General features: G+C 44.1%; 1 protein-coding gene across 1 annotated transcript in view; it reads right to left on the bottom strand.

Moving 5' to 3' along the window:
• The window catches only part of SHANK3 (SH3 and multiple ankyrin repeat domains 3), a 704,425-nt gene that overhangs the window by 507,099 nt on the left and 169,581 nt on the right, over positions 1–27,745 (bottom strand). Inside the window, exons 4-7 of the mRNA XM_030215777.1 lie at positions 13,241–13,349; positions 11,604–11,755; positions 11,304–11,471; positions 510–626 (exon numbers count right to left, since the gene is read on the bottom strand). Of these exons, the coding sequence (XP_030071637.1) occupies positions 510–626; positions 11,304–11,471; positions 11,604–11,755; positions 13,241–13,349 (546 nt within the window). The remainder of the gene's footprint in view (positions 1–509; positions 627–11,303; positions 11,472–11,603; positions 11,756–13,240; positions 13,350–27,745) is intronic.

The raw sequence follows: 27,745 nt of genomic DNA, 5'->3' as shown, positions 1-27,745 counted from the left end.
GTTAATGCTGAGTGAATGCATGCTAATTTTGGCCTTGAATGCACACTAGCTGCAAAATTTACCACACTGTAGTAAAAAGGGCCCTTAGTTTCATAACAGGCATCATTCTATTTCTGTGATGCAGGCTGTTGTTTTTTTAAGCCGCTAACAGCCACGGGCTGAATTAATTCCTGAAATTCAATGCTGGGCCATGCCCGGACTCTGACATTGAATATCCGAGTAAGTGTGGTCCTTACTGAATGTAGCAACTACCCTCTCTTAGCAGTCTGTATACTAATACATAGAGGGCTTTCACAATATGTTATTCTTTGGATTGGCTTTGAGCTAGATGGGTTGAGATACAATGGGCTGAGTTTAAGTTTTGTTTGTGCAACTGGTCTTTTCTCTTAGTTGACAATTTAGTATAGTGAGTTGAGAAAGTGGTGACTTGGATGAGTTTTTCTCTTGCACCTCAGTGCACAAAGTTATGTTGGGAACATGATGGGTCCGGATGGATTTTTCTCTCTCACCTGGTTGTACAGTGCGCAGATATGTAGAGCGCTGTTCCCTGAGGCGTTTTGGGCCCTCATGTCAGCTCCATAGAAGAGAAGGTGCTCCAGGTGCTGCACATGTCCATAACGACATGCCTATGTCAAGATATGGAAGATATGTTAGTCCCACCCCATCTAACAGTAGCATCTTCTCTAGTTTCCATATTCACAAATCAGTCACCCTCGAGCCTTCCCTTTTTTACAAATTTTTACCAAAAATTGCCAATTATAATCCCTTAAAATAAATCAAAAACACTATGCACCACACTTGCAGAAGCCCAAAGAGGAGAAAACCAAGCGGGTCCTTACTAAAGATTAGCTTGAGTTATCTGCAGCAGGGCCCATAGAAATAAAATAGGCCCTGCTGCAGATAACTTGAGCTAATCTTTAGTAAAAGACTCCCCCAAGTTACTTACCTGTAGCAGTTGTTTTCCTTAGCAGCAAGATATAAATCCTCATAGCATGGTTGATATATCACCAACAGAGGCCGTGTGAGATGTGTCTCCAGCTTAGAATACACTTGAAACGTTTGAGTTCCTCCATGACATTTTCCACCTGCTGCTGTTGCACTGGACCACCTCAATCTATATGGTTAGTTTGAGAAGGATACAACTCCTTGGGGAGATGGGCAGGTATGTGAGGTATCCTGATGTCCACCGAGAATATCTATGACGGGTAAGTAACATGGTTTTCTCTGCGGACAAGCAGGGTGGCAAGCCCTTACAGCACGAGATGCCCTAGCTATGGGCTGCTTTAAAAAGGAAAAGAATAACAAGGCACTGCAATAGACAGAAACCAACATATGTTTTTGTGGCAACTAACCTTTTCAGTATTATTTCCTTTTTTTCTTTTTTTTTTTTTGGAAAGGCAGTCTGGAACAGGAAATGTGCTTAGGGGGATGAGTTGGATTCTAATCCCCAAAGAGATTCTAGAGAACTGACTGGTCAAACCTTCTGTTACGTCAGGAACTCCTTTCTAAACAGCAGTGGGCTGTGAATGTATGTCCATGTCACAGCTCTGCAAATTTCCTGGCTGATCTCAAGTGGGTTACCAATGCCACCATGGCTCCGACATTATAAGCTGTGACATGACCCATAAGAATCAAACCTGGCTGGGCACAGGCAAAAGAAATGCAATCTGTTACCACTTAGACAATGCGTGTTTGTTTATAGCAACCTTCCAGGCCTATTTGGGTTAATAGAAACAAGTTGGGGAAACATTCCAAGGGCTCCAGTCTGCCCCAAACAAAAGGCCTTGGCTCTCTTGTAGACCAATACATGCAGTGTGCTTTCTCCTTTGTGGGCACGAGGCCTAGAAAAAAATGCTAGCAGGATAATAGACTAGTTAAGATCCAACACTACCTTAGGAGGAAACTTGGGATAAGTGTTAAGAACAACCCCATTGTTAAACAATGTATTGAAAGGAGGACCAGCTACTAGAGCCTGGAGCTCACTCACTCTATGTGCTGAAGTCACTGCCACCAAAAATAAGCCCTTCCAGGTCAGGCACTTTAGTTCACAGGTATTGAGCAGCTCAAAGGGAGTTCTCATCAGTTGCATTAATTCCACATTGAGGTCCCATGACACTGCGGGAAGCTTTATGGGGAAACTTCAATAGACGCAAGCCCAACATGAGTCAAACAGCTAAAGCCTGTACAAAGATGGGTTTCTCTGCTACGTGCTGTTGATAAGCACCAATTGCACTACAGCATACTCTAATGGATTTAGCTTTCAAACCTAGCTCAGAAAAATTTGGAAGGTATTCAAGCAATTTTTGTGTGGGACAGAAAAAAAAGATCTAAGGCCTTTCTGTCACACCAGATGACAATCCGCCTCCATTTAAATCTGTAAGACCTTCTCGTGTAATCTCTCTTAAAAGCCAGCAATACCTGTGACCAACTGTCTGGCAAGTTTAAAGTAGCTCTTGTTAGCCTTTCAACATTCAAGCTGTGAGGGAGAGTGACTTGATGTTGGAGTGCAACAGAGTCCCTTCAGGTTGCATCATCAATGAGGGGAAAATTCCCCAGTTGTATGTATTTTCTTACAGAATTACAGAAGAACCCATATTTGCCTCGCTAATGTGTGGCCTTAAGAATCATGGTTCCCCTCTCCCATCTGAATTTCAGGAGACTTTTCACTATCAGGGGAACTGGAGGATATGCACACAGAAGATGTTCCCCCCAATCTAGGAGGAAGGAGTCCGTAGCCAGTATGCCATATGTCCCTATCCTGGAGCAGATCTCAGGCACCTTCTTGTTATAAGGAGTGACAAAAAGATCTAATGAGAGAGTGCTGACTCTTAAAATATCATTTGAAGTACTTCCTCGTCAAGGACCACTCGTGAGGTTATAGGACATGACTCAGATTGCTTGCCAAGGAGTTATCTTTCCCTGCCAAGTAAATGGCTCTAGGGTCTTTCCATTGGAAATGGAAGAGTTCCACATCCTATGAGAGGCAAAACCAGCTGCAGAAGTTAGTATAGTACATAGTAGAACAGCAGCATAGCAGGCTATGCTAGCTAATAGATAACATAGCCTTTATTAAAAAACATCAAGTGGTATGATATTCATTAGGCCAGTTCATCTTTCATCTACTTAATTGTCCAACAAAAATAAAAAATGGCCGCCGCATAGAGGGACGGGGAACCGTTAGCTCCAGGGGGTCCTTGGGTATTCGCCCGGCATTTGGTTGCGGTTCGGCTCATTTTCGCTGACTCTGTGCCTATCTTGGTCCGGGGTGCTGTGGGGAACCTGTTGGGCTGCTGTCCAGCTAGTCAGCTCTGCTTGTCGCTGTAGTTTCCGCGGACCAACCACGGCCTGACCCATTCGTGTTGTAAGCGACTGCACGGAGTCTTTGGTCACCTTGCTTGTTCCGTATTACTGCAGGGAGCCTGCTACCTTTGATCCAGGCAAATTACTGTCTCTGTTCATTTATGGTATTGCCGCTGGGCCCATTGGCATCCTGGGCCTCGCCTACATTGAGTGCCGCTCAGCTGTGTGGCTGGGCGCGATCTCTCACGGCACTGTCGACCTCCAGCTGTTGAGGGCCGCCTGGCCTCCGGTGGTCTCCGGTATCTTCTTCCACTCGGGCTACAATCATGTGGGGCTCCAATAGGCGCTGGAGGTGTGGAGCGCCATATTGGTCGATCTGGGGTGCAGCCATCTTCTCCTAGCTGACATTTCTGGGGTTCGAACAGATCGCTGCACCATTCATCTCGGGGGCTGGAGTTGACGGTTACAGGAGCAGATTACCACTCCATTTCTACCATACTACATCAACATGGCCTGCCCGGGCGATTCCCATCTCTTCCTGCCCAAAAAGGTTCTACTCGCGGCATGCCTATTTCAACTGGTCTGGAGGGGTATTACCACAGCACCCCTTAATGGAATGCCTTGCCGAAAGCTGTTCAAACCACTCAGAGCCATCTCAGCATCAGGAATCTACCTAAGACCAGCCTATCTCAGAAAGCCTACTCCAAGGATTCAGCATATAACCTAAAGACCTTCCTAACAACATATCCATGGACCATTTTAGACTCTCTTACCCTTTCCCTTTTTCTTCTTCCCTGTTCCTTCTATCCTATCTAATTTAATTGTAATTGTAAAACCACTGGTCTGGCGATAGCCTTATCAGTACATTGTAAGCCACTTTGTGCCTGCAAACGTGGGAAAAAGTGGGGTATAAATGTGCTAAATAAATAAACATGTTTTGGTGATTGAACACCTGCATTAGAGGTAACTAGTAGAATCATAAAAGGTCTGGACACATAAAAAAGATCAATCGCCAGGGAGACATAAAATACATAAAAACATATATAATACACTATACAATAATCTCAAACGTAAATAAAAATAAAATCATAATTAAAAGAAGGGTAAAAAGAGAAAAAGAGAAGGAAAGAAAAGTGCCACTTACATACAAAGACAGCTGTGCTCAGAAAACATGCAAAAGACTCAAAAATACATGTACCTTGGAAATCAAACTAATAAGCACATTATTATTATTATTTATTGCATTTGTACCCCACATTTCCCCACCTTTTTGCAGGCTCAATGTGGCTTACAGAGTATTGTTATGATAAAGTCGTTACATGATTTAAGTACAGTCGATCATAAGCTGAGGTATAAGAGGATTTAGATGGAAGGTGTTAGGTAAGGTCGTGTGAGAGGTGTATTTTGGTGTTCTTGGGTGGTTTAAGGAATGATTTGTTTCATTATGCAGAGTCAACTGGGCGATAAAAGACAAAAATATAAAAAAAATTAATTCTATACAGTTGTTTATTTCTGAGGAACACAGCACTGGCATCCATGACGAAGGAGTTCTGAAACAGAATGCTCAGTTGGACCTTTTGGAGCAGTTAATGAAAGAGCTAATCATTGAGATAAGTCATGCTTCTAACTGCTTTTTTGAATTTCCAGCACTAGTTATTGTGAATATAGTTTTTTGAAAGAGAAAAAATACATTTTGCAGCCAACGGATATTGATGCTTTTCAGCTTATTAGATCCCCAGTAGACCTGTTAGCATTTGAAAAAAATCTTTTGATATATTTAAGATAAATAAAGTAACGGGAAGGGAACGACGGAAGGAGTTTTTAATGATATATAGAGCTTTTTAAGTGAGCCGTATTTGCGGCTTTACTCACTGAATCTAACTTCCTCAAAACAATATACATAAAAAGTCCACTGATACATATTTTTCTCCTTTGCATTCATGTGGTGCAGATCCTGGGGAGGCTAATAAGAACCATTTTTAGTGGGATTGTTTCTTTTTAAGTGTTTGTGCATAGCTGCAAGGAGGCGTTCATGTGAGCGGAGAATGGGAGGGGCATGGAAGTGTCTCCAACTTATATATGCGACTTACGGAATTCTAGAAGTTACGCATGTGCATTGCGCTTTTAGGCATGCCAACTTACACCGGTCATAGACCTGGCGTACTTAGTCACACCTAAATTTACGTGCACCGATGTGGGTTTGCTCGGGTATTCTATAATGGAATTCAGGCATCCAGATGCCGTTGCAAAATAAGTGCCCCCTTTGCTGCATTGGGCACCTAAATGAAGACCCTGTTATAGAACCTGCCTTCTAAATGATAAAAACAACTCCAAAATGACTCTAAAATTTCCTTGCAATTGACCAAAATAAAGAGCGATAACCAGCGCTGTACACTGAACATGAAGAGACTGTCCCTGTTTGACAGAGCTTACAATCTAATCCAGTGGCGTAGTTAGGTGGGGCCATGGGGGCCTGGGCCCCCATAGATTTGGCCCTGGACCCCCCTGCCGATGACCCTCTCGACCCCCCCTCCCGCCAACGACCCTCTCGACTCCCCCTCCCGCCGCCAACCCTCCCCCGCCGCCGTGGGCTACCTTTGCTGGCGGGGGACCCCAATCCTCACCAGCCGAGGTCCTCTTCTTCCCACGAAGGCTTCGTTCTGTTTCTGACGTCCTGCATGTTGTACTTTGTACGTGCACGACGTCAGACTCACAGAAACAGAATGGAGCTATCTTGCAAGGCTTTGTTCTGTTTCTGTGAGTCTGACATCCTGCACATACAACGTGTAGGATGTCAGAAACAGAACGAAGCCTTTGCGGGAAGAAGAGGACCTCGACTGGCGGGGATTGGGGTCCCCCGCCAGCAAAGGTAGCCCATGGTGACAGCAGCGGGGGACAGTTGGCGGCAGAGGGGGGTTGAGAGGGTAATCGGCGGAAGGGGGGGGTCGAGAGGGTCGTCGGCAGGGGTCATCAAAGTTGTTGTTGGTGGTGGTGGTGATGGTGGTGGCGGGGGCGGCAATGGCGGGGGGGGGGGGGGTTGGCAGCACCGGGGGGGGGGGGCTAAAATGTGCCCCCTCACCTCAGGCTCTGGACCCCCCTCCTGCCAAAGTCTGGCTATGCCCCTGATCTAATCAGAACTAACAGGACAAATAAGGGATAAGGGAGTTACTAAGGTGGGAATGATAAAACAGACATGGGTACTGAACAAGTGAATAGGGGTTAGGAGTTAAAAGCAGCCTCAAAAAGATGGCCAGAGATAGAGCTTGACGTACTGGCTCAGGAAGTCTATTCCAGGCATATGGTGCAGCAACAGGAAAGAAGTACCTCACAACAATGACAAGACACGAGAAAAAAAAAACTTACAAAAAACACAAATCCGTATAAGAAAATGTCTTAAGGCAATCTCCAGTGATGAACATCCTACTGGCTCTACAGGAGGGTGGTCCCGTGAGACACTAGCAGGTGGGAAGTGACACATTCGTACGGTGGAGCTACCCAAAAGTATATTCTAAGCTGGAGAAGCTTCCTGTGCAAACTCCATTGCTGATGTCGCCCACGCTGTGAGGATTTACTATCCAGCTTGTCCTTGGAGAATATCCTGTACTAAAAAGTATTAGTCTTCTAAAATCATTAGGATATAGATTATGGTGTTTGTCTTTTGCCCTGCCTCTGAAGAGTAGATCTATCCACATTTTACAGGACTGTTGAATATAATTTATACTTTGAAATACAGGACTTCTCCATTTTGGCTTTGGTGAGAAGAAAGATGATTTTGATCTTTCTTCACCAGAAATATTTCAAGACCTGTTCAACACCCTAGGACATGTGAAGAGCCATTTTAAACAGAATATAGAAACTGGAATTGAAACATCCAGGTCAGGATTTGTACAGTTCTGGTAGTATTTTACTTTAAATCTCTATTCAGTAGAACGTACAGAAAAATGCATAAATCATAAAAAAAGAAATGAACATTGGCATCCCAGTGCCCCAGGCGCAAATAAACATGTATTACAATTTTGTATGTTTTCCAACTTTTACCACCCTCTTCACTTCCAAGCCTCTCACCATCATTCCCAAAGTCACTGTTGGATCAACCTCACCATAAGGCAAATTATTGAAGAAAAGACATACAACCAGTTTCCAAAGCTCAGATTTGTAAATCATAAACATATACTCCTATCTTCCCTTCAAGGATTTGCCCCCCCCCCAAAAAAAAACCCCTCTTTCCTCATCCCCATCTTCAACCTCACAGCACTCAACACCCTGCCCCCAGTGTATGTTTGGTTTTTATGGCACTGGATGTTCTGTAGCACAATACATATACATATAACCTAGGCACCTCCACCCCATCCCCCACCACTCCCTTCCCCAAAGACGAGCCTGTAGTTCAAGATGTTACTATGGGCTTATGGTGATAACACGTCTAGATATTTGCCCCATATTTCCAAGAAGGTCAACCGCCTCTTTGGACCTCCCCTCACCCATTTCTGATCAAGCTCAGAGACCTGGTGAAATAATACCGACTTCTTTACGACTATCCAAGCCCTACTAAGCCAAATGCACTGCGCTAGGTGTACTTTACCCAATTCCAATAGTATTTTAGAACAGGATCTGCTGATATGCTGCCTGTTCTAGCACGCATGCAGGAATGGACTTGTATGCACTGGTTACATGCAGTGGGAGCATCCATTTTGCAAAGGTGAATGTGGATAAAATCAGCGGAGGGAACATGGCCTCACAGACATCTATGGGTTGGAACACAGATATGTATGTTTGCCATTTTAAAAACCTAAATATATTTGTGGCCCCATGATACGTCAGAGCCCTATATGATTTCCCAATAGTTTTGGCAAGGGGGACTAAAAACACTGAGAGAGTAAGGAGGGGACAACCTCCCCTAGCCCATTCAGTAGAGCACTGTACAAAACGAGTACCTTTAAAAAAAATTGAGGTGTTCCTGGAAGCAGTTGTACATTCTGACATTGATCTCGGTGGACAAAAGCACGGATTCCACTTCTGAAATGGGGACTACATGTGTATATTTCAGCCTTGCCCATGTCCTGCGCGAGGCATGCCCAGACCACTCCTGTTGCCGTATGCACGTATTTGCAATCTGGACATGTATATCCCAGTTTTCTAAAATAGATACATCTAAATGCTGGTTTATGGATATCCAAATCACTGTTAAGGTTTCTAAAATGACCACCTAAGCACGGCTCAGTATCGGTGCCAGTCTGTTCACTCATTAATGTGGGCACCGTCAAGATCCAAGAAATAAAAGTTTGGGCTTCACCATGCTCCAGTCTTCGTGCCTTGGGACAGATGGGGATTGCATCTAACCACAGAATGGGCTGTTAGGGATGGGGCAGGGCCTTCTTTATGAAGTAGAGTAATAGATTTCTGTTTCAACTGTCCTCCTGCCACTGTCAGAGAACTGATGGAAAAGGTGTATGTCACAACTCCATGGAGAAGGGATTTCCTTACTCAACAAAAGGCAACAGCACAGTTTATATCACTCATTTCTTTCATATCCCCAGGACACAGCTTCAGTTGTTCCCCTGTAATCTCCACTCCTCTGCCGTGCTTGCCATGTGACATCTAGTCTCCATTCCATCCTTCCCTTATCCCTCTCCTTATCACCTTCATCACTTCCCTAATATTTTCACCACTGCCTATCAAAGCTTTAGTTACTCCCCTAACACAATCTCTGTCCCTCTTCTGTCACTGACCCACCATTCCATCCCTCAAACATACACCACAAATTGTATAAGTCCAGGGATCATATTCTTTCATTGCTCTACCTATCACAGCTTTTTCCCTCTCCATCAGCCTTACCTCTCTTACCTCTCATATCCCTATTACTCCTCAGCCATCCAGCCTCTATCCCTTTGCCTTTTTATCTCAATCACAGCCATATTTGATCTCCTTGTTATTTCCTTCTCATCTCCCCTAATCATTACCAATGTCATGTGTCCCCCCCCCCCCCGGATCAGTATCCGGTGAGTATCCACCAGACAGTTCCCACCCACCAATTGCCCTCACGACAATTCCCATCTAGGCTAATTTCCCTCTGATAATTTCCTATCCGAGGGTGTCAATTTCTACCTGCGCAATTCCACCCCCCTCCCCCACCGTTAATTCCCACCCTTGGCAATCTTCAGTTCTGTAGTGCTCTAGCATCTTATCGGCACTTTTGCAGCTGGTCTTCAGTTCCTGTTTTTTTAGTTTCCCTCCAGCAAGGTTATCGTTGTGCAGCGCTGGGCCTGGATCAGGCAATCTTTGAGTATGGCTGCCACTGGTGTTTGAGGGCCGAGGGCTTCGTCGCTGTTGAAAAGGTATGACCGGTGGGGTATTTCCAGGAGGGGAGATGTTGGAACATGCATAGGGGAATATTAGAGGGTGTGAATTCCCTGGGTGAGAATGGACATCTCCAGGTTTAAGAAAGTAATGGGAGAAACTGTATTAATGTTCAAACATGTGTAGATACCTGATTGTAATAAGTTGTGGGCAATGAGGCAACATCTAACAGTTTGTTGTTTTGGGGGCTTTTTTTAGGGGGGGGGGTTAAAGTGGCATAATCCTACTGTAGGCTTTTTTGTTTTGTTTTTTGCCTAATTATCTGAGAGGGTGATGGTCCTAGGGGTAGAGCGGAGGGAGGGTTATTATCTTCTATATATATAAAAGGCAAGACCAACGTTCTATGAAGCCTCCAGCCGGAAGTGTGAAGCGCCAGAGATATCCGGTTTCCCCATGAGTGAAGGAAAACAGCACAGCACGAAATCTCACACAGTGAAGGACTCAGAGGGGGGAGGGGAGAGAGATGCCCTCACTCTCTCTGTAACAAAAACACAGAACAGCAGGAAACTTAACACTGATGGACTGGACTCGGAGGGGGGAGGGGGAGTGAGAGAGGGCAGGGACACACACTCCCACATGCACACTCTGAAGAAAACCTTGCTAGCCCCCGTTTCATTTGCATCAGAAACGGGGCTTTTTTACTAGTATATTTATATTTGTGTTGTATGACTAATGTTTCATTTGTTTAATAAAGGATTTGAATATGTTAATTAGGTCACTTTTTGTGGTTTTACACCATATAAAATTATATTTGGCATTATAAATGTTATGGGGAGGGGGATTGTCCTTGCTGGAGGGGTGAGAATTGGTTAGGGGGAAATTGACCTAGAAGGCAATTGTCCAGAGGGCACTTTGTGAGTGGGAACTGTCCGATGGGAATTATCCAGGTGGGAACTGATACAGAACCCTCTCCTTCACAATTTTCTCAGTCACCTCCTTATTTCATAACTCATCATCAATCCCATCAGGTCTCATTCATTTCCCTGTCGTCGCCTCCATCCCTAGTTATGAAGTGTAGAAGAAGCTTAGCAGAGTAGCAGGCTGAGAATCAGGGAGATCATTTAACCCTCCATTGCCTTGGAAACAAACTTAGGGGTCCGTTTACTAAGGTGCACTGAAAAATGGCCTTCGGTAGTGCAGACGCGTGATTTGGGCGTGCGCAGAATTATTTTTTAGCGCACCTACAAAAAAAATGCCTTTTTTTGTGCTGAAAACGGATGTGCAGCAAAATGAAAATTGCCGCATGTTCGTTTTGGGTCTGAGACCTTACCGCCAGCCATTGACCTAGCGGTAAGGTCTCACACGGTAACAAGGCGGTAATAGTCTACGCATGTCAAATGCCACAACATGCATAGCTGCCACATGCCAGAAAATAATAAATATTTTTCAGACGCGTGTAGCGGACGCAGGCCAAAATTGAAATTACCGCAAGGGCCATGCGGTAACTGGGCGGTAAGTCCAATTTGGCGCGCATTGGGTACGCATAGGCGCCTACGCGGCTTAGTAAAAGGGCCCCTTAGATTGTAAGCCCTCCAGAGAGAGGAAGATACCTTTTCTACCTGAATGTAACTTGTCATGATCTACTACTCAAAACGTGTGAGCTAAATCCAAAACCCCTTCCCCTATCTCTAATGCCCCAAATTTACCTGGTGAATTTCCTGCCAGCCATTCTCATCCACGCAGCCAACCTTGGCGTAGTCATGAAGTAGGAGCTCGCAGCAGTAAGGGTCACCTCCTACCATAGCACTGTGATATAGAGGAGTTAACCCTCTACTGTCCTTGTAATCAGGAGAGGCACCCAGGTCCAAGAGAGTCTGTAACAACGAAGAGAAGGTGGGTTATACCGAGACTCCGGCAGACAGCTCGATCAAAATCTGTGAAAGTGAGGAGTAAGCGTATTACACAGAGACAGTGTTGCAGGTGCACTGAGGTTTATTCTGACTAACCATCAGAACTACATGGTTTCTGCAGCGAACAGCCTTGTGAAGGGCAGTCAGACCCTCCCGAGTGCGGAAGTCCAGGTGGGCTCCTCCGTATTTTAGCGCTTTGATGATCTCTGTGCTGTTTTCCAACTGTGCAGCCAATGTCAGGGGACATTCTGAAGAACAACAGCAAGGGGAAGGGGACAGAAAGACAAACATGAAAGACATTTTCACAGAAATTAATTGCTACAGTCTGCCTAGCGGGAACTAGGAAAGTCCTTGGTTTGCCTTCTAGTCTACCATATTAGCCATCTTGGCTGTCAAAAGCACAATGCTCCCTGCTGGCACCAGCTTTGGCCCTGTCCATAGGTAGAATTGCTACCATCATAGCCGTGCAACAGGAGCATGGCACCCCCCCTCCCTCCAAATTTCCACTTTGATAACAGAAGGACCATTAAAGGTCAATTCTATAACAAGGCACCCATGTTGTCCACCGTTTTGCATGCCTTTCAGCTGCAGTTAGGCATCCACTGTTACTCCAGATCCATGGTTGGTGTAACCAACGGATGCCTAAATGTAAAGTGCATCAGTACTGGGTTACACTAGAATTCTAAGATGGAATCTGAGATTCCAGATGCCGTTATTCAATAGGCTCTCATTGCGCGGCATCAGGATGCTTTCAAGGAGGTACCTACTTATCGAACTGCCACCTTAGTGTTCCCAATTTCTATCATTCAGAGATGACACAATAGTTCCACCAAAAAAACAACAAAAAGCAGAAGAAAACCAAAGAAGACCAGACTGGAACCAGAGATGATAAGAGCACCAAACAAAATTTTATTGGGACCCTACACGGTCCGTGTTTCGGCCGAAAAAGCTTTTAGCGTCTATGCTTTGTTTTGGATAGCATTAGCGTTTTGTGCTTTTCAACTTCATGAGAAGTTTGAAGGAACATCTGTATACGTCAATCTGAAGACCCCTGAGGAAGGCCTTTTTCGGCCGAAACACGGACCGTGTAGGGTCCCAATAAAATTTTGTTTGGTGCTCTTATCATCTGTGGTTCCAGTCTGGTCTTCTTTGGTTTTCTTCCGCTTTTTGTTGGTTTTTTTGTGCGTTTTTGTGGGAGATTTGGACTCTCTTTTTGTTGTTCTTTGACAATAGTTCCACCGCAAGGACTGTATAACTAGTTGACCTGTGTCACATGGCTAATTCAATTTAGAAGATCTAACTTGATGGCAACATGAAAATGGTGTTCATCAGATTCAATCATCACAGATACAGAAATGGGTTCAAAGAGAAGATCGACTTGGTGTGGTTTTGGCAGGCATTGTTTAGACCACTCTGTGCTGGATTATTGGTAGAGAGCTATGGAGAGGGCTTCTCTTTCCTCTCCCTTGCTGTCTCTTCCACTGTCATATCAGTCCCTTACTCTTTCTCTTCAATCTTTTTCCCCTGTCACCTTCTGTCTCTCCCCATCACCACTCTTTCTTCATTCCCATACTTTGTGTCGTTAACTCTGTTTCTCTTCCCCCAGTGTATATCTTTCCCACCTCTTTCTCTCTCCTCCAACCCTTTTGTCTTATACCGCCTTCATTTCTCTTATTTTTTTTCTCCGTCTCTCCATAACCTTCCGTTCTTTCCGCTTTTCTCTCTGGTCTCACCTCCTGTGTCAGGATCATGGAAGTTGGGATCCAGCCCTTTCTCTAGAAGCTTCAAGACTTTCTCTAAGTTCTGCATCTGAACGTAATCCATAAACTTCTTCAGGTTTGCCTGGAAATTCAACCAAACAGAGAAACAATGCTGAGTCCCTACTCAAAGAGTAAGGGTCTATATTATATCTCAAACCAAAAAGTCATCATATGTCTTAGACTAGGCGCTCACTGTAATATATTTTTGTCACAATGAATATTTCTGCATTATCTCTCTGTCAGCCCCTACATCATCATTACGCTCTGCTCATCTTCCATGTTTTTATATTTGTGACTGTCTCTGGGAACAGGTGACTAAAGTAGCAGATCCAAAATGTTGAGAATGGCCGATTTTTCATGTCATAGATCCATATGCAGTCCGAAAAAGTTACATGTTTGAACTTCTGCAACTTTTTTTTTACTTTTTCATATAAAAGGATGGTGTTTGCTGTTGTATTACAAATTGTTTGCTTTAACAGGACTCATAAAAACCTCATTTTTTAGTTTCTGGTGGCTTTAGTCACTTTTTTTTTTTGTTACATTTGTACCCCGTGCTTTCCCACTCATGGCAGGCTCAATGCAGCTTACATGGGGCAATGGAGGGTTAAGTGACTTGCTCAGAGTCACAAGAAGCTGCCTGTGCCTGAAGTGGGAATCAAACTCAGTTCCCCAGGACCAAAGTCCACCACCCTAACCGCTAGGCCACTCCTCCACTGTTGCTACTATTGGAGATTCTACATGGAATGTTGCTATTCCACTAGCATCATTCCATGTAGAAGTCGGCCCTTGCAGATCACCAATGTGGCCATGCAGGCTTCTGCTTCTGTGAGTCTGACGTGCAGGACGTCTGACTCACAGAAACAGAAGCCTGCGCAGCCTTCTACATGGAATGTTGCTAGTGGAATAGCAACATTCCGTGTAGAATCTAAAATAGTATCTATTTTATTTTTGTTACATTTGTACCCTGCGCTTTCCCACTCATGGCAGGCTCAATGCGGCTTACATGGGGCAATGGAGGGTTAAGTGACTTGCCCAGAGTCACAAGGAGCTGCCTGTGCCTGAAGTGGGAATTGAACTTAGTTCCTCAGGACCAAAGTCCACCACCCTAACCACTAGGCCACTCCTTCACTCCCAGAGATGGTTACATTTCCTCGTGTATGATGAATTCTGCTTAGCCCATGCACCTGAGTTCCACCCTTTCTAACAATTTCAGGACGTCATTGGACAAAACAGCATCCCCGACAGGGGTTTGCTTTTTGGTACTCCTCCCTTTTCTTTCGGGTTCATATGCTCGCAGACTTACAGACTGAATCAAAAAAGGTGATGTGGCACCCTCCCCCAAGCCCAGGACAGGTGCCCTTCTTTTTTCATCGTTGCAATAGTTCTGGTTGTCATTTCTCTTGCAATAAAATTTTCTTAGTATGTAAACACTGGAATTTTTGAATTTCTTGCCTTCAATACAATATTGCTTTTCCTTACCTCTGCCTCTAACTCTAAGCCAGCATTGTTAGTTTCAGGTATTTCAGGCACATTGGTTGTCAACATCCTCCCTAAATGAAACTCAATCAGGCTCTCCCTGCAGAGAGGAGCCAAATTACTAAGCTGCAATAATGTGCTTGCACACAATAAACCATGGTTACCCCACAAAATGCGTTATTCGCATGCTAAACGGAAATAACCCTCAAAGTCTGCAATGAATGCAAGCTTTCACATGTTATTTCCTGCAGCATAAATCAAGCACAGCGCAGCCACGGTAATGAACTGTGTCACTTGCAAACGTGTACAGAGCAGCTCGCTGCCATGGCAATTCATTCTGCAGCACATGCAAAAACCTCACATTCTACACTACTAAAAGAAAATGATCTAGCTACCTTCTCTCCCAAGAGTGTTGTCAAATAAACTTCCTATCAATGCTCCAAGGGCAACGTTTTAAAAGGGCTGTAAACAGGGGTGTGCTGGTAAAATTTTAACAACAGGCTCTTTCTCTGGACGTAGCCAGCTCTGCAGTTGGAAGGGCTAGGGGTGGCCGGGGTGGGGGGGAGCAACACTTGCCTCTCTCTCCTCCCTCCCTTTGTGCGGGCACGCTAGGCATACCTTTGCTGGCAGCCAATAAATGAACTGCCACCACTCCCAACGTCTTGCTCTGGGCAGCATGCTGAAACTTCTCACACATGCTGGAGAAGACCCAGCCTGCTGCTCAGAGCTGGAAACAAGGAGCGGGGAGCAGCAGCAGTCTATTTACTTGGCTGGCAGGGCTCAGCATTCTCCACCAGCAAAGTAAAAGAGAATTCAGCAGGGGGCCCAAGCCCACATTTTGGGAGCCAGTTGTTAAAGTAGCCATGGAGGGCCCTACTTTAACAACCAGCTCCCAAAATTCTTTAACAACCGGCTCTTGCGAGCCTGTGAGAGCCTGCTCCAGCACATCACTGGCTGTAAAGCCCTGTAAGATACTCCCGCCCTCTTCGCCAAAATCTCTGGTGGCCTGTTAGAGTAAAGCAAATGTCTTTTCTTAAAAAAGTTAAGATCTTACCCGCTGTTTGAACAACTCGTTTGTAGAACGCCTTCAGCCGCATAAACCGCCAAAAGTGAAAGCATGCGCAAAGCAGTGCTTAAAAAAAGGGGGGGAGCCAAATATAGTGATGTCATGGGGCTTGTCCTAATATTTAAAGTGGTCCCGCATTCGCAACACGCACAGAAGAATTATATATGTATACACAAATCCCTCCATTCACGTCTAATCCTCAAAATTAAACAAAATTATACTTCTCAAATATATAAAAGTCCCAATAGATACTGTGTGCACTACATAAGAAATATCTAAAATGGTACGCATTAACAAAACAACTTCCACACATAATAATATACATAAAAACATTTCACGTTGTTTGGCTTAAAATTTCAGCATCAGGTATCATGACTCCATATTATTATGAATATCCCTTGAAAACGAGCAACATATATATTCCTTAAAAAACATACAAATGTAATATGGACAAATACAGTATAACGGACTTGAATTACATATTGGTCATAGCCAAATAAAATCATGTATAAAATAAAAATAAAAATCGTACCATCTTAGCTATTTTTCACGCAGTGCACATAGATATCCGACTGGACTCATATATCTGAGAAATATATTCCTACTATCGGCATTTTGTCTGATGTATGATTATTAATAATGAGGATCTGATGTGAATGAAGTGATTTTTTAATATATATATATAATTCTAGTGCGCCTACGATATGTACATGCGCAGTTATTTTAAATATTAGGACATGCCCCATGACGTCACTGTATATGGTCTTTCTTAAACACTGTGTTGCGCATGCTCTCACTTCTGGCGGTTGACGCAACTGAAGGCGTCCTACAAATGAGCTGTCCAAACAGCGGGTAAGATCTTAAGTTTCCCATTTTAACAAGATATTTTATGATGATGGATTCTGTGTTAATGTGCCTTTAGGCGATGCTGGATTGTTGGTATCTCCGTCTGTTAAGTGTTTTAAAGCAGACGTTTATTTCATCTGATACCAAATCCACTGATTGCATGTGGATGCATGGGGATACATTGCCACTATACAGCTGTATTTTGAAGGACGTTTTAACGCCATTGATGGGTTTGGGATACGAGAGGTCAGAATTTTAGTTTATTATGTATTTGGGTGAGCAATCGTCAGTATAGACATTGGCCAAGAAAGGTTGGGTCTTGATCACTAGTCGTCGATTTTGAACATTCTATTCTTTTTCATATTAGGAAATATATCCTGATTGTTTATTCTACATCTTTGTCAACTAGCTAATTAGCTGACCTAGAAGAGTTCTTTGGTAAGGCTTGATGTTTATTACTGTTTATTATTTTTATGCTCTATTTCTCATTTCTATTTTGAAGTTGGTAAAAGTTGTTTATATGATATGAGCGTTTGTAGGTGTGAACCATTAGTCCATAAGCTCAGCTCCTTTTGTGCTCATTTTGCAATGCCTATTTCATATGGTAAGGCCTTCATACACTTGTACACATAAGTTTGAAATATGACATCACTGTGTGCAAATATGTGTATGTATATGTATGTGTTTTGACGCTTATGAATAGGTATGTGTAAATGTGGACATGTATAGAGATATATATATGTAGATATATGAATGGATGTATGGCTAATATTTCTCAGGCCATGATAATGATGTTTCATATTTTATTATCTTTTATATGTATACTAGTAAAAAACGCCCGTTTCTTGGAGAGATGAAACGGGCGCTAGCAAGGTTTTGGGGCACGGGGAGATCGGGTTTTCAGCATCGACGTACCGTCAGCAAGGCAGCTGTCCCACAACCCCTCTGTGATGCAGGTTCGGTGTGAGGCATGGCCGCCGAGGGCCGGGCACGGGGAGATAGCATTTGCAGCGTCGCTGTCCCAGCCGGGAGATCGAGTTTGTGTCCTGCTCCTGCAGTGTGCTCCGCCCTCGTCATGACGTTCTGACGCGAGGGCGGGGCATACGGCACTTCAGAGTTCTGAGTTCCGGTTTGGAGGCCTGGGCAAACAGGATATCTCTGATGCCTCACAATTTGGAGGCTTCATTTAGAACGTTGGGGTTGCGAATTATGTCCGGAAGGGGCGTGGCTGGGGGGGACGGGTCTATGAGTGACAGTGGTGCATGAGTGTGAGAGTGAGTGTTGTGTTTGCCTCCCACAGCTTCAGCACAGATTGAGCTTCAGCAGGTGAGAGAGAAGGTGAGAATTATTTATATAGATGTGTATGTATGTTTATATAGGATTGTATATATGATAATTGGTCTATATTCTTTTAAATTATGATAATTATGTTTTGGTTTTAAATGATCTTTTTTAAATGTACATGTGAATGTATGTTTATGTAAGAATGCATATGCATCTTGATTTTGATGTTGGTCCTGCACTATTGTATTATATATTATATATTTTTTACTGATATGTGTTTATGTATTTTTCACTTTAGACCCCTGATGCAGGCGTTTGTACGCCGAAACACGGCCCGTGACGGGTTTTCATCATAAATAAAGGACTACATTTTTCTCAATCCTGAAGGCCCAGTGTTTACTTTGTTTGTTTGTTTGGTTGCTAGTGGAATAGCAACATTCCATGTAGAATCTCAAATAGTAGCAACAGTGGAGGAGTGGCCTAGTGGTTAGGGTGGTGGACTTTGGTCCTGAGGAACTGAGTTTGATTCCCACTTCAGGCACAGGCAGCTCCTTGTGACTCTGGGCAAGTCACTTAACCCTCCATTGCCCCATGTAAGCCGCATTGAGCCTGCCATGAGTGGGAAAGTGCAGGGTACAAATGTAACAAAAATAAAATAGATACTATTGGAGATTCTACATGGAATGTTGCTACTATTGGAGATTCTACATGGAATGTTGCTATTCCACTAGCAACATTCCATGTAGAAGGCCGTGCAGGCTTCTGTTTCTGAGAGTCTGACATCCTGCACGTACGTGCAGGACGTCAGACTCACAGAAGCAGAAGCCTGCATGGCCACATTGGTGATCTGCAAGGGCCGACTTCTACATGGAATGATGCTAGTGGAATAGCAACATTCCATGTAGAATCTCAAATAGTAGCAACAGTGGAGGAGTGGCCTAGTGGTTAGGGTGGTGGACTTTGGTCCTGAGGAACTGAGTTTGATTCCCACTTCAGGCACAGGCAGCTCCTTGTGACTCTGGGCAAGTCACTTAACCCTCCATTGCCCCATGTAAGCCGCATTGAGCCTGCCATGAGTGGGAAAGCACAGGGTACAAATGTAACTGAAAAAAACAAACAAACAAAAAAAATATATATATATGCCCACAGTAAACATGATGTAAGAATGTCATGGACATGTACAATATGAAGCAGGTGAAAGAATAAACTCATCATTTTTGTGAAAAAATTGATTTGCATGCCAGGCACATCAAGGTTACAAAGGGGCAAGTGATTCTATTTTTCATGTATATACAGTGGGGGAAATAAGTATTTGATCCCTTGCTGATTTTGTAAGTTTGCCCACTGACAAAGACATGAGCAGCCCATAATTGAAGGGTAGGTTATTGGTAACAGTGAGAGATAGCACATCACAAATTAAATCCGGAAAATCACATTGTGGAAAGTATATGAATTTATTTGCATTCTGCAGAGGGAAATAAGTATTTGATCCCCCACCAACCAGTAAGAGATCTGGCCCCTACAGACCAGGTAGATGCTCCAAATCAACTCGTTACCTGCATGACAGACAGCTGTCGGCAATGGTCACCTGTATGAAAGACACCTGTCCACAGACTCAGTGAATCAGTCAGACTCTAACCTCTACAAAATGGCCAAGAGCAAGGAGCTGTCTAAGGATGTCAGGGACAAGATCATACACCTGCACAAGGCTGGAATGGGCTACAAAACCATCAGTAAGACGCTGGGCGAGAAGGAGACAACTGTTGGTGCCATAGTAAGAAAATGGAAGAAGTACAAAATGACTGTCAATCGACAAAGATCTGGGGCTCCACGCAAAATCTCACCTCGTGGGGTATCCTTGATCATGAGGAAGGTTAGAAATCAGCCTACAACTACAAGGGGGGAACTTGTCAATGATCTCAAGGCAGCTGGGACCACTGTCACCACTAAAACATTGGTAACACATTACGACATAACGGATTGCAATCCTGCAGTGCCCGCAAGGTCCCCCTGCTCCGGAAGGCACATGTGACGGCCCGTCTGAAGTTTGCCAGTGAACACCTGGATGATGCCGAGAGTGATTGGGAGAAGGTGCTGTGGTCAGATGAGACAAAAATTGAGCTCTTTGGCATGAACTCAACTCGCCGTGTTTGGAGGAAGAGAAATGCTGCCTATGACCCAAAGAACACCGTCCCCACTGTCAAGCATGGAGGTGGAAATGTTATGTTTTGGGGGTGTTTCTCTGCTAAGGGCACAGGACTACTTCACCGCATCAATGGGAGAATGGATGGGGCCATGTACCGTACAATTCTGAGTGACAACCTCCTTCCCTCCGCCAGGGCCTTAAAAATGGGTCGTGGCTGGGTCTTCCAGCACGACAATGACCCAAAACATACAGCCAAGGCAACAAAGGAGTGGCTCAGGAAGAAGCACATTAGGGTTATGGAGTGGCCTAGCCAGTCACCAGACCTTAATCCCATTGAAAACTTATGGAGGGAGCTGAAGCTGCGAGTTGCCAAGCGACAGCCCAGAACTCTTAATGATTTAGAGATGATCTGCAAAGAGGAGTGGACCAAAATTCCTCCTGACATGTGTGCAAACCTCATCATCAACTACAGAAGACGTCTGACCGCTGTGCTTGCCAACAAGGGTTTTGCCACCAAGTATTAGGTCTTGTTTGCCAGAGGGATTAAATACTTATTTCCCTCTGCAGAATGCAAATAAATTCATATACTTTCCACAATGTGATTTTCCGGATTTAATTTGTGATGTGCTATCTCTCACTGTTACCAATAACCTACCCTTCAATTATGGGCTGCTCATGTCTTTGTCAGTGGGCAAACTTACAAAATCAGCAAGGGATCAAATACTTATTTCCCCCACTGTAGCTGCCATGAAGTTATAACCACATTGAGAATGTTTTCAGAGGAAATATAGTAACACATCCAGCTTCTACAGAAAAAGCATTTGATCTGTCATGAAGCTGAAAATTTTTAAAATTGAAATTATAGTGTTATGATCATGTAATTTAAGGATAAATTATATCCATAAAAATCAGGGGATGACTTGAAAATTCAAAATTAGAAACTAAAAAAAGAAGGCTAGAAAAGGCGTGTGCATTCCCTGGTATAGAAATGCAACTCACAAAGCAAATCTATAAAGTGCTTGTCTTTACATATTGAAAATGCTTACATACAGTAAGAAAGTCTGGTAAAACTCAGTTATCTATCCTGCCTATTTTCGAAGGAGAAGGGCGCCCATCTTCCGACACAAATCGGGAGATGGGTGTCCTTCTCCTAAGGGCGGCCAAATCGGTATAATCGAAAGCCGATTTTGGCCAGCCTCAACTGCTTTCTGTCGTGGGGACGGCCAAAGTTCAAGGGGGCGTGTTGGCAGTGTACCGAAGGCGGGACGGGGGCGTGGTTAAGAGATGGCCGTCCTCGGCCGATAATGGAAAAAAGAAGGCCGGCCCTGATGAGCATTTGGCCGACTTTACTTGGTCCCTTTTTGTTCACGATCAAGCCTTGAAAGGGTGCCCAAACTGACCAGATGACCATCGGAGGGAATCGGGGATCACCTCTCCTTACTCCCCCAGTGGTCACCAAACCCCTCCCACCGAAAAAAAAAATTTTAAACATTTTTTGCCAGTCTCTATGCCAGCCTCAAATATCATACCCAGCTCCATCACAGCACTATGCAGGTCCCTGGAGCAGTTTTTTTAGAGGGTATTGCAGTGCACTTCAGGCAGGCGGACCCAGGCCCATTCCCCCCCACCTACCTGTTCCACTTGTGGTGGTAAACCCACTAGAAACCCACTGTACCCACATGTAGGTGCCCCCCTTTTCCCTTTAAGGGCTATGGTACTGTTGTACAGTTGTGGGTAGTGCATTTTGGGGGGGTTGGGGGGCTTAGCACCCAAGGTAAGGGAGCTATGCACCTGAGAGCAATTTCTGAAGTCCACTGCAGTGCCCCCTAGGGTGCCCGGTTGGTGTCCTGGCATGTGAAGGGGGATCAGTGCACTAGGAATGCTGGCTCTTCCCATGACCAAATGCCTTGGATTTGGTCGTTTTTTAGATGGCTGGCCTCGGTTTCCATTATCGGCGAAAACCGAGGTTGGCCATCTCTAAGTCCGGCGATCTCAACATTTAGGTCGACCATCTCTAAGGTTGACCTAAATGTTGAGATTTGGCCTGCTCCGACCGTATTATCGAAACGAAAGATGGACGCCCATCTTGTTCGATAATACGGTTGGCTCCGCCCCTTCTCGGGGCCCTCCCCGGAGATGGGCGCCCTTAGAGATGGGCGTCCCCATTCGATTATGCCCCTCTATGTCACCTATGAGTAGATATTAGAGAAAAAAAAACAATAAAATGTCATTAAAAAGGACAATGCAATAATCAAACAAGACCAAAAAGAGATGAATTAGCAGCAGGGTCCTGCCAATCTGACATTTGAGTTAATACCTACAGGGTGAGGCAAAAAAATAACCCCGTGTACTTGAGTGATATTTACTTGATGTAGTAGAATTTATGATTCTATACTGTATATTGCCATAATGTGTTTCTTTCTGCTATATCACTTTTCTGTACACGTTTATTGCTTGGTTGGAAAATTAAAAATTTGATTAATAAAAAAATAGAAGTAACCCCCTAGAGTTTTTTTGCTGTTTTTTTTCGGCAACCACTTGGAATTTCAACATGAAATTTTACAGTTTTATTTGTTGTTGTTAATCTCTACATTTAAGTGCTGAGTGGAATGAGATTATCTTTAAAACGGTGAAGTTACAGACGTTTTACCGTGACCACACAGCTATTTTTGCATGTTCAAAAATGTTTGCACTGTAAAACTAACATTATTTGGAAAAAAATGGGTCACAGTGACATAGATTTTTGTAAACAATAATTTGAATTGAATAATTTTTATTTTATAATATGATAATTTACAGATAATTTATTTTAAAATCATTTTGGATCGGAACAGTAATCATGGGCAAGGTGTCAGTAGCAGACAAACGCCTATGTTTGCTAAGTTGCGCTATGGGAGTGTTAGCGTTTTTAACATATGTAAATGGTTTACGCGCATTAAACGCTAACACATCCATAGAAATGTATAGGCACATTAGTGTTTAACACGCCTTAAATGTAAAGTTGCATTAGAAATCCTAACGCACCTTAGTAAACATACCCCAAAATGAGAATACAGATACAACAGGGGCGTAGCCAGCCTTCCGTGGGGGAGGGGTCCAGAGCCCGGGGGGAGGGGGCACATTTTAGCCCTCCCCCCGGCACCGCCCCCCACTGCCGACATTGCCACCCCCCCTCCCGCCGCGAACCCGCCGCCGCTGCAGCCTACCTTTACTTTTGCTGGCGGGGGATCCCACTCCTTGCCAGCCGACGTCTTCTTCTCAGTCGGTTCCTGCTCTTCAATTTGTTTGCTGACGTCCTGCACGAACTGTTCTCTGAGTCTGACGTCCTGCACGTACAATTACGTGCAGGACGTCAGCATACAAATTGAAGGGCAGGAAGGACTGAGAAGACATCGGCTGGCGGGGAGTGGGATCCCCCGCCAGCAAAAGTAAAGGTAGGCGGCGGCGGGGGCGGGTTCGCCAGGAGGGGGGTCCTGGGGTGAATCTGCGGGGGCCCCCGGCCCCCTCAGGCCCCACGTAGCTACGCCACTGCTGTATGAACAAGGTTTTGGAGCAAAGGTGATAACGGCTGAGAATCATCTGAAGAACAGGAATCTCCAAATTCGCTGGACCTAAACCCATTGGACTACCATGTCTGGGGAGCAATGTTGGAGGCCTATCACAAGCTACGTTCAAAGCCGCAAAGAATCGCCAAACTCAAGGAAGCACTGCAGGTGATCTGGGACAGCGACAAGGTTGTTAAGAACTTCCCAAAGCGACTGAAGACCTGTGTTAAAGCTAGAGGTGGACACTTTGAGCATTCACAGTCACTGTGAAATTCTGACATTGTTAATTGTATCATTTGAGTGACGTTATTTTACTGTGTTTTAGCTCAACCATTTTAAATGCTCAAAAATCGCAAGATGGTAACACTAAAATGCCAGTAACACCAATGCATCTTAAGATAATTAAATGATGTTTAATAGTAATACAGAAATATGACGACTAAATAAGTATATAACATTTCTCGTTGAATTTCAAAGAAGTTGCTGAGAAAACTGCCCAAAACTCTAAGAGGTCTGTTTACGAAGCTAGTGGCTGTTCATGCGCTAGTGTCGACACGGCCATTCAAAGTGACTGGGCTGTGTCAGCACTAGCGCATGGACAGCTGCTAGCACTGCTTAGTAAACCGGAGCGTAGGGCTCTTTTTTTTTTGCCTCAGCCTACATAATACCCATTCATTCATTTATGCTGATGATGTTACGATTTTTATCCCCTTCAGGCACGACCTCTCTGATATCTCCAGTGACATTGATCGTTGCTTGAACATCATGGACTCTTGGGCCAACACTTTTCAGCTGAAATTGAACACTGCGAAAACTCATTGTCTTATCATCTCATCTCCATTTACTACATATAAGCCTGCAACCCTAATCACCCCAGCTTATTCTCTCCCTATCTCAGATAGCCTTAAAATCTTAGGTGCTATTATCGATAGCCATCTTACCCTAGAAAGTCAAGTTACAGCCATTGTAAAGAAGATGTTTTATTCCATGTGGAAGCTTAAGCGTATAAGACCCTACTTCCCGAGGGAAGTATTCCGCAACTTGACGCAATCATTGGCACTGAGCCACTTGGACTACTGTAATGGATTACACGCGGGTTGTAAGGTCCAGCTTCTGAAAAAACTCCAGACTGCCCAGAACACAGCGGCCGGATTGATATTCAACAAAACCAAATATGATAGTGCTACACCTCTTCGACCGAAACTGCACTGGCTCCCTATCATGGCCCGCATTGCCTTCAAACTTTGTACTCTGGTCCACAAGATAATCTACGGTGATGCCCCTGGTTATATGATTGCCCTAACTGATCTTCCAGCCAGGAATAGTATCAGCTCATCTCGTACCTATATGAATCTTCATTATCCTAATGGCATTGGTCTTAAATATAAAACGGCCTACGCGTCCAATTTCACCTACTTAAGTACTCAAATGTGGAGTTCATTACCAAAAAGAGTGAAGACGATACATGACCATCTAGAATTCAGGCGAACTTTAAAGATCTATTTGTTTTGTAAGGCCTACCCTTCTGATTCTGCTTAGCTGCTTCAACCCTGTACTGATTTAAAAGTCAATGTTATTTCTTATTTCCTTTGTCATTTATTGTTCCCATCTACCTCTACCTTCCCTTACCCTATTTCTACTACTACTACTATTTAGCATTTCTATAGCGCTACAAGGCGTACGCAGCGCTGCACAAACATAGAAGAAAGACAGTCCCTGCTCAAAGAGCTTACAATCTAATAGACAAAAAAGTAAATAAAGTAAGCAAATCAAATCAATTAATGTGAACGGGAAGGCAGAGAGGAGGGTAGGTGGAGGCGAGTGGTTACAAGTGGTTACGAGAGTCAAAAGCAATGTTAAATAGGTGGGCTTTCAGTCTAGATTTAAAGGTGGCCAAGGATGGGGCAAGACGTAGGGACTCAGGAAGTTTATTCCAGGCGTAGGGTGCAGCGAGACAGAAGGCGCGAAGTCTGGAGTTGGCAGTAGTGGAGAAGGGAACAGATAAGAAGGATTTATCCATGGAGCGGAGTGCACGGGAAGGGGTGTAGGGAAGGACGAGTGTGGAGAGATACTGGGGAGCAGCAGAGTGAGTACATTTATAGGTTAGGTTATTTCTAATTGTACTTGTTTAACACCGACCCAATACAGCCATACTGAACCTGCTAGTGTGTGGGAAAATGGGGGATACAAAAGCTGCAAATAAAATAATTAATAGCAATGCTTTATACTATCTTTATAAGCCATTTTAATTTGCCATGTATTGATTTTAAAAAATAGGCAGGAAACTGAAAAGGGACGGGAAAAATATGTAAGATACTTTCAGTTTTAAATTTATTGCATCAGTAATCCTAATAGATAATAATAAAAAATGATTTAAAAAAATAAATGAACTGACAGACCTCCTTGTGTACATCATTGCTGTAAATAGTGGATGATATGAAGGGTGTGTTTCTATGATTTAAAAAAAACCCACATCACTCAAAAATAATTGAGTATCATATAAGACAGTAACGAAATAAAAAGTAGCTATATAGCTTTCACAATAGATTTTATATAAAAATAATCCCTTTAGAGGGAAAGGAAGGGTGGGGAGAACAAGGAAAAGAAAGAAAACAAGGAGAAAATGAAAAGGGGGAAGGGGAAGGGAAGAGCAATGAAAAAGCAAAAGGGGAAGAGAGAAGAAAGGGGAAGAAAGAATCTAAAATAGAATGAAATTCAAAAAAGGGGAACTCATAAGAAAACACTGGAGCCAATATCTCGAGTGGGTCCTGCTACTGTGATTGTATCCATTTCTAAAATATAGGGCCCTGCTCACTAAGCTGTGTTGTAAGTGCGCTATTGATTTTAGCGCGTGCTAAAAACTAGTGCGAGCTAATGCTACAGACACCCAAAGGAATATATAGGTGTCTCTAGCATTAGCACACGCTAAAATGATAGTATGCCTTATTAAACAGAGCCCATCAGGGCCGCCGAGAGAATGAGCCGCCCCCGGGCCTGCTGCCACCACCCCCCCCCCCCAATCCCTACCACTGTTGCCTCCCTCTCCTGCTCTCAGGCCACCGGCGCCGCAGTCCCCAGTCTCCACCCACCCACCCCCAACCCCCCTCTGTCCGCCACCGTGACCTGGCCCCCTGCATTCAAATCGGCAGCGCCTCACCTCCATGTGAAAGCGGCAGATTGCCTCCCTTCAGGCCTTCCCTCACTGTGTGCCGCCTTTGTCACTTCCTGTTTCCGCGACGGGCTTCTTGAAGTTATTATAATTTGTGTTATATTCTGTACGTTATTATAGTTTATTCACTTTGTTTGTAAGCCACATTGAACTTGAGTCTATATCAGGCTAACGTGGAGCATAAATGTCATGAATAAAAATAAATAAATACATAAAAGTGTGATTTAAGGTGGAAGTTATCAAGATGCATCAGTGCATCACATGGAGCCCCTTTTACTAAGCTGCGTAGGTGCCTACGCACGCCCAACGCACGCCAAATTGGAGTTACTGCCCGGTTACCACATGGCCCTTGTGGTAATTTCAATTTTGGCACGCATCCGCTACGTGCATCTGAAAAATATTTTTTATTTTCTGGTGCGCTTAGCGGACATGCGCCAAGTGGCATCTGACATGTGTAGGTCATTATTGCCCGAATTCTTTACCGCTAGGTCTATGGCTGGCGGTAAAGTCTCAGACCCAAAATGGACACACGGCAATTTTGGTTTTGCCACACGTCCATTTTCAGCAAAAAAAAAAAAAAGAGGCATTTTTTGCAGGCACGCTGAAAAATGGATCTGTGCAAACCCAAAACCCGCACCTATACTACCGCAAGACATTTTTCAGTGCGCCTTTGTAAAAGTACATAAGTAATGCCACACTGGGAAAAGACCAAAGGTCCATCGAGCCCAGCATCCTGTCCCCGACAGCAGCCAATCCAGGTCAAGGGCACCTGGCAAGCTACCCAAACGTACAAACATTTTATACAAGTTATTCCCGAAATTGTGGATTTTTCCCAAGTCCATTTAGTAGCGGTCTATGGACTTGTCCTTTTGGAAACCGTCCAACTCCTTTTTAAACTCTGCCAAGCTAACCACCTTCACTATGTTCTCCGGCAACGAATTCCAGA

This window comes from Microcaecilia unicolor, chromosome 10 (genome assembly GCF_901765095.1).
Source record: "Microcaecilia unicolor chromosome 10, aMicUni1.1, whole genome shotgun sequence".
NCBI lineage: Eukaryota > Metazoa > Chordata > Amphibia > Gymnophiona > Siphonopidae > Microcaecilia > Microcaecilia unicolor.
Note: the sequence above shows the minus strand (reverse complement) of the source record. Positions and strands in the feature narration are given on the sequence as shown.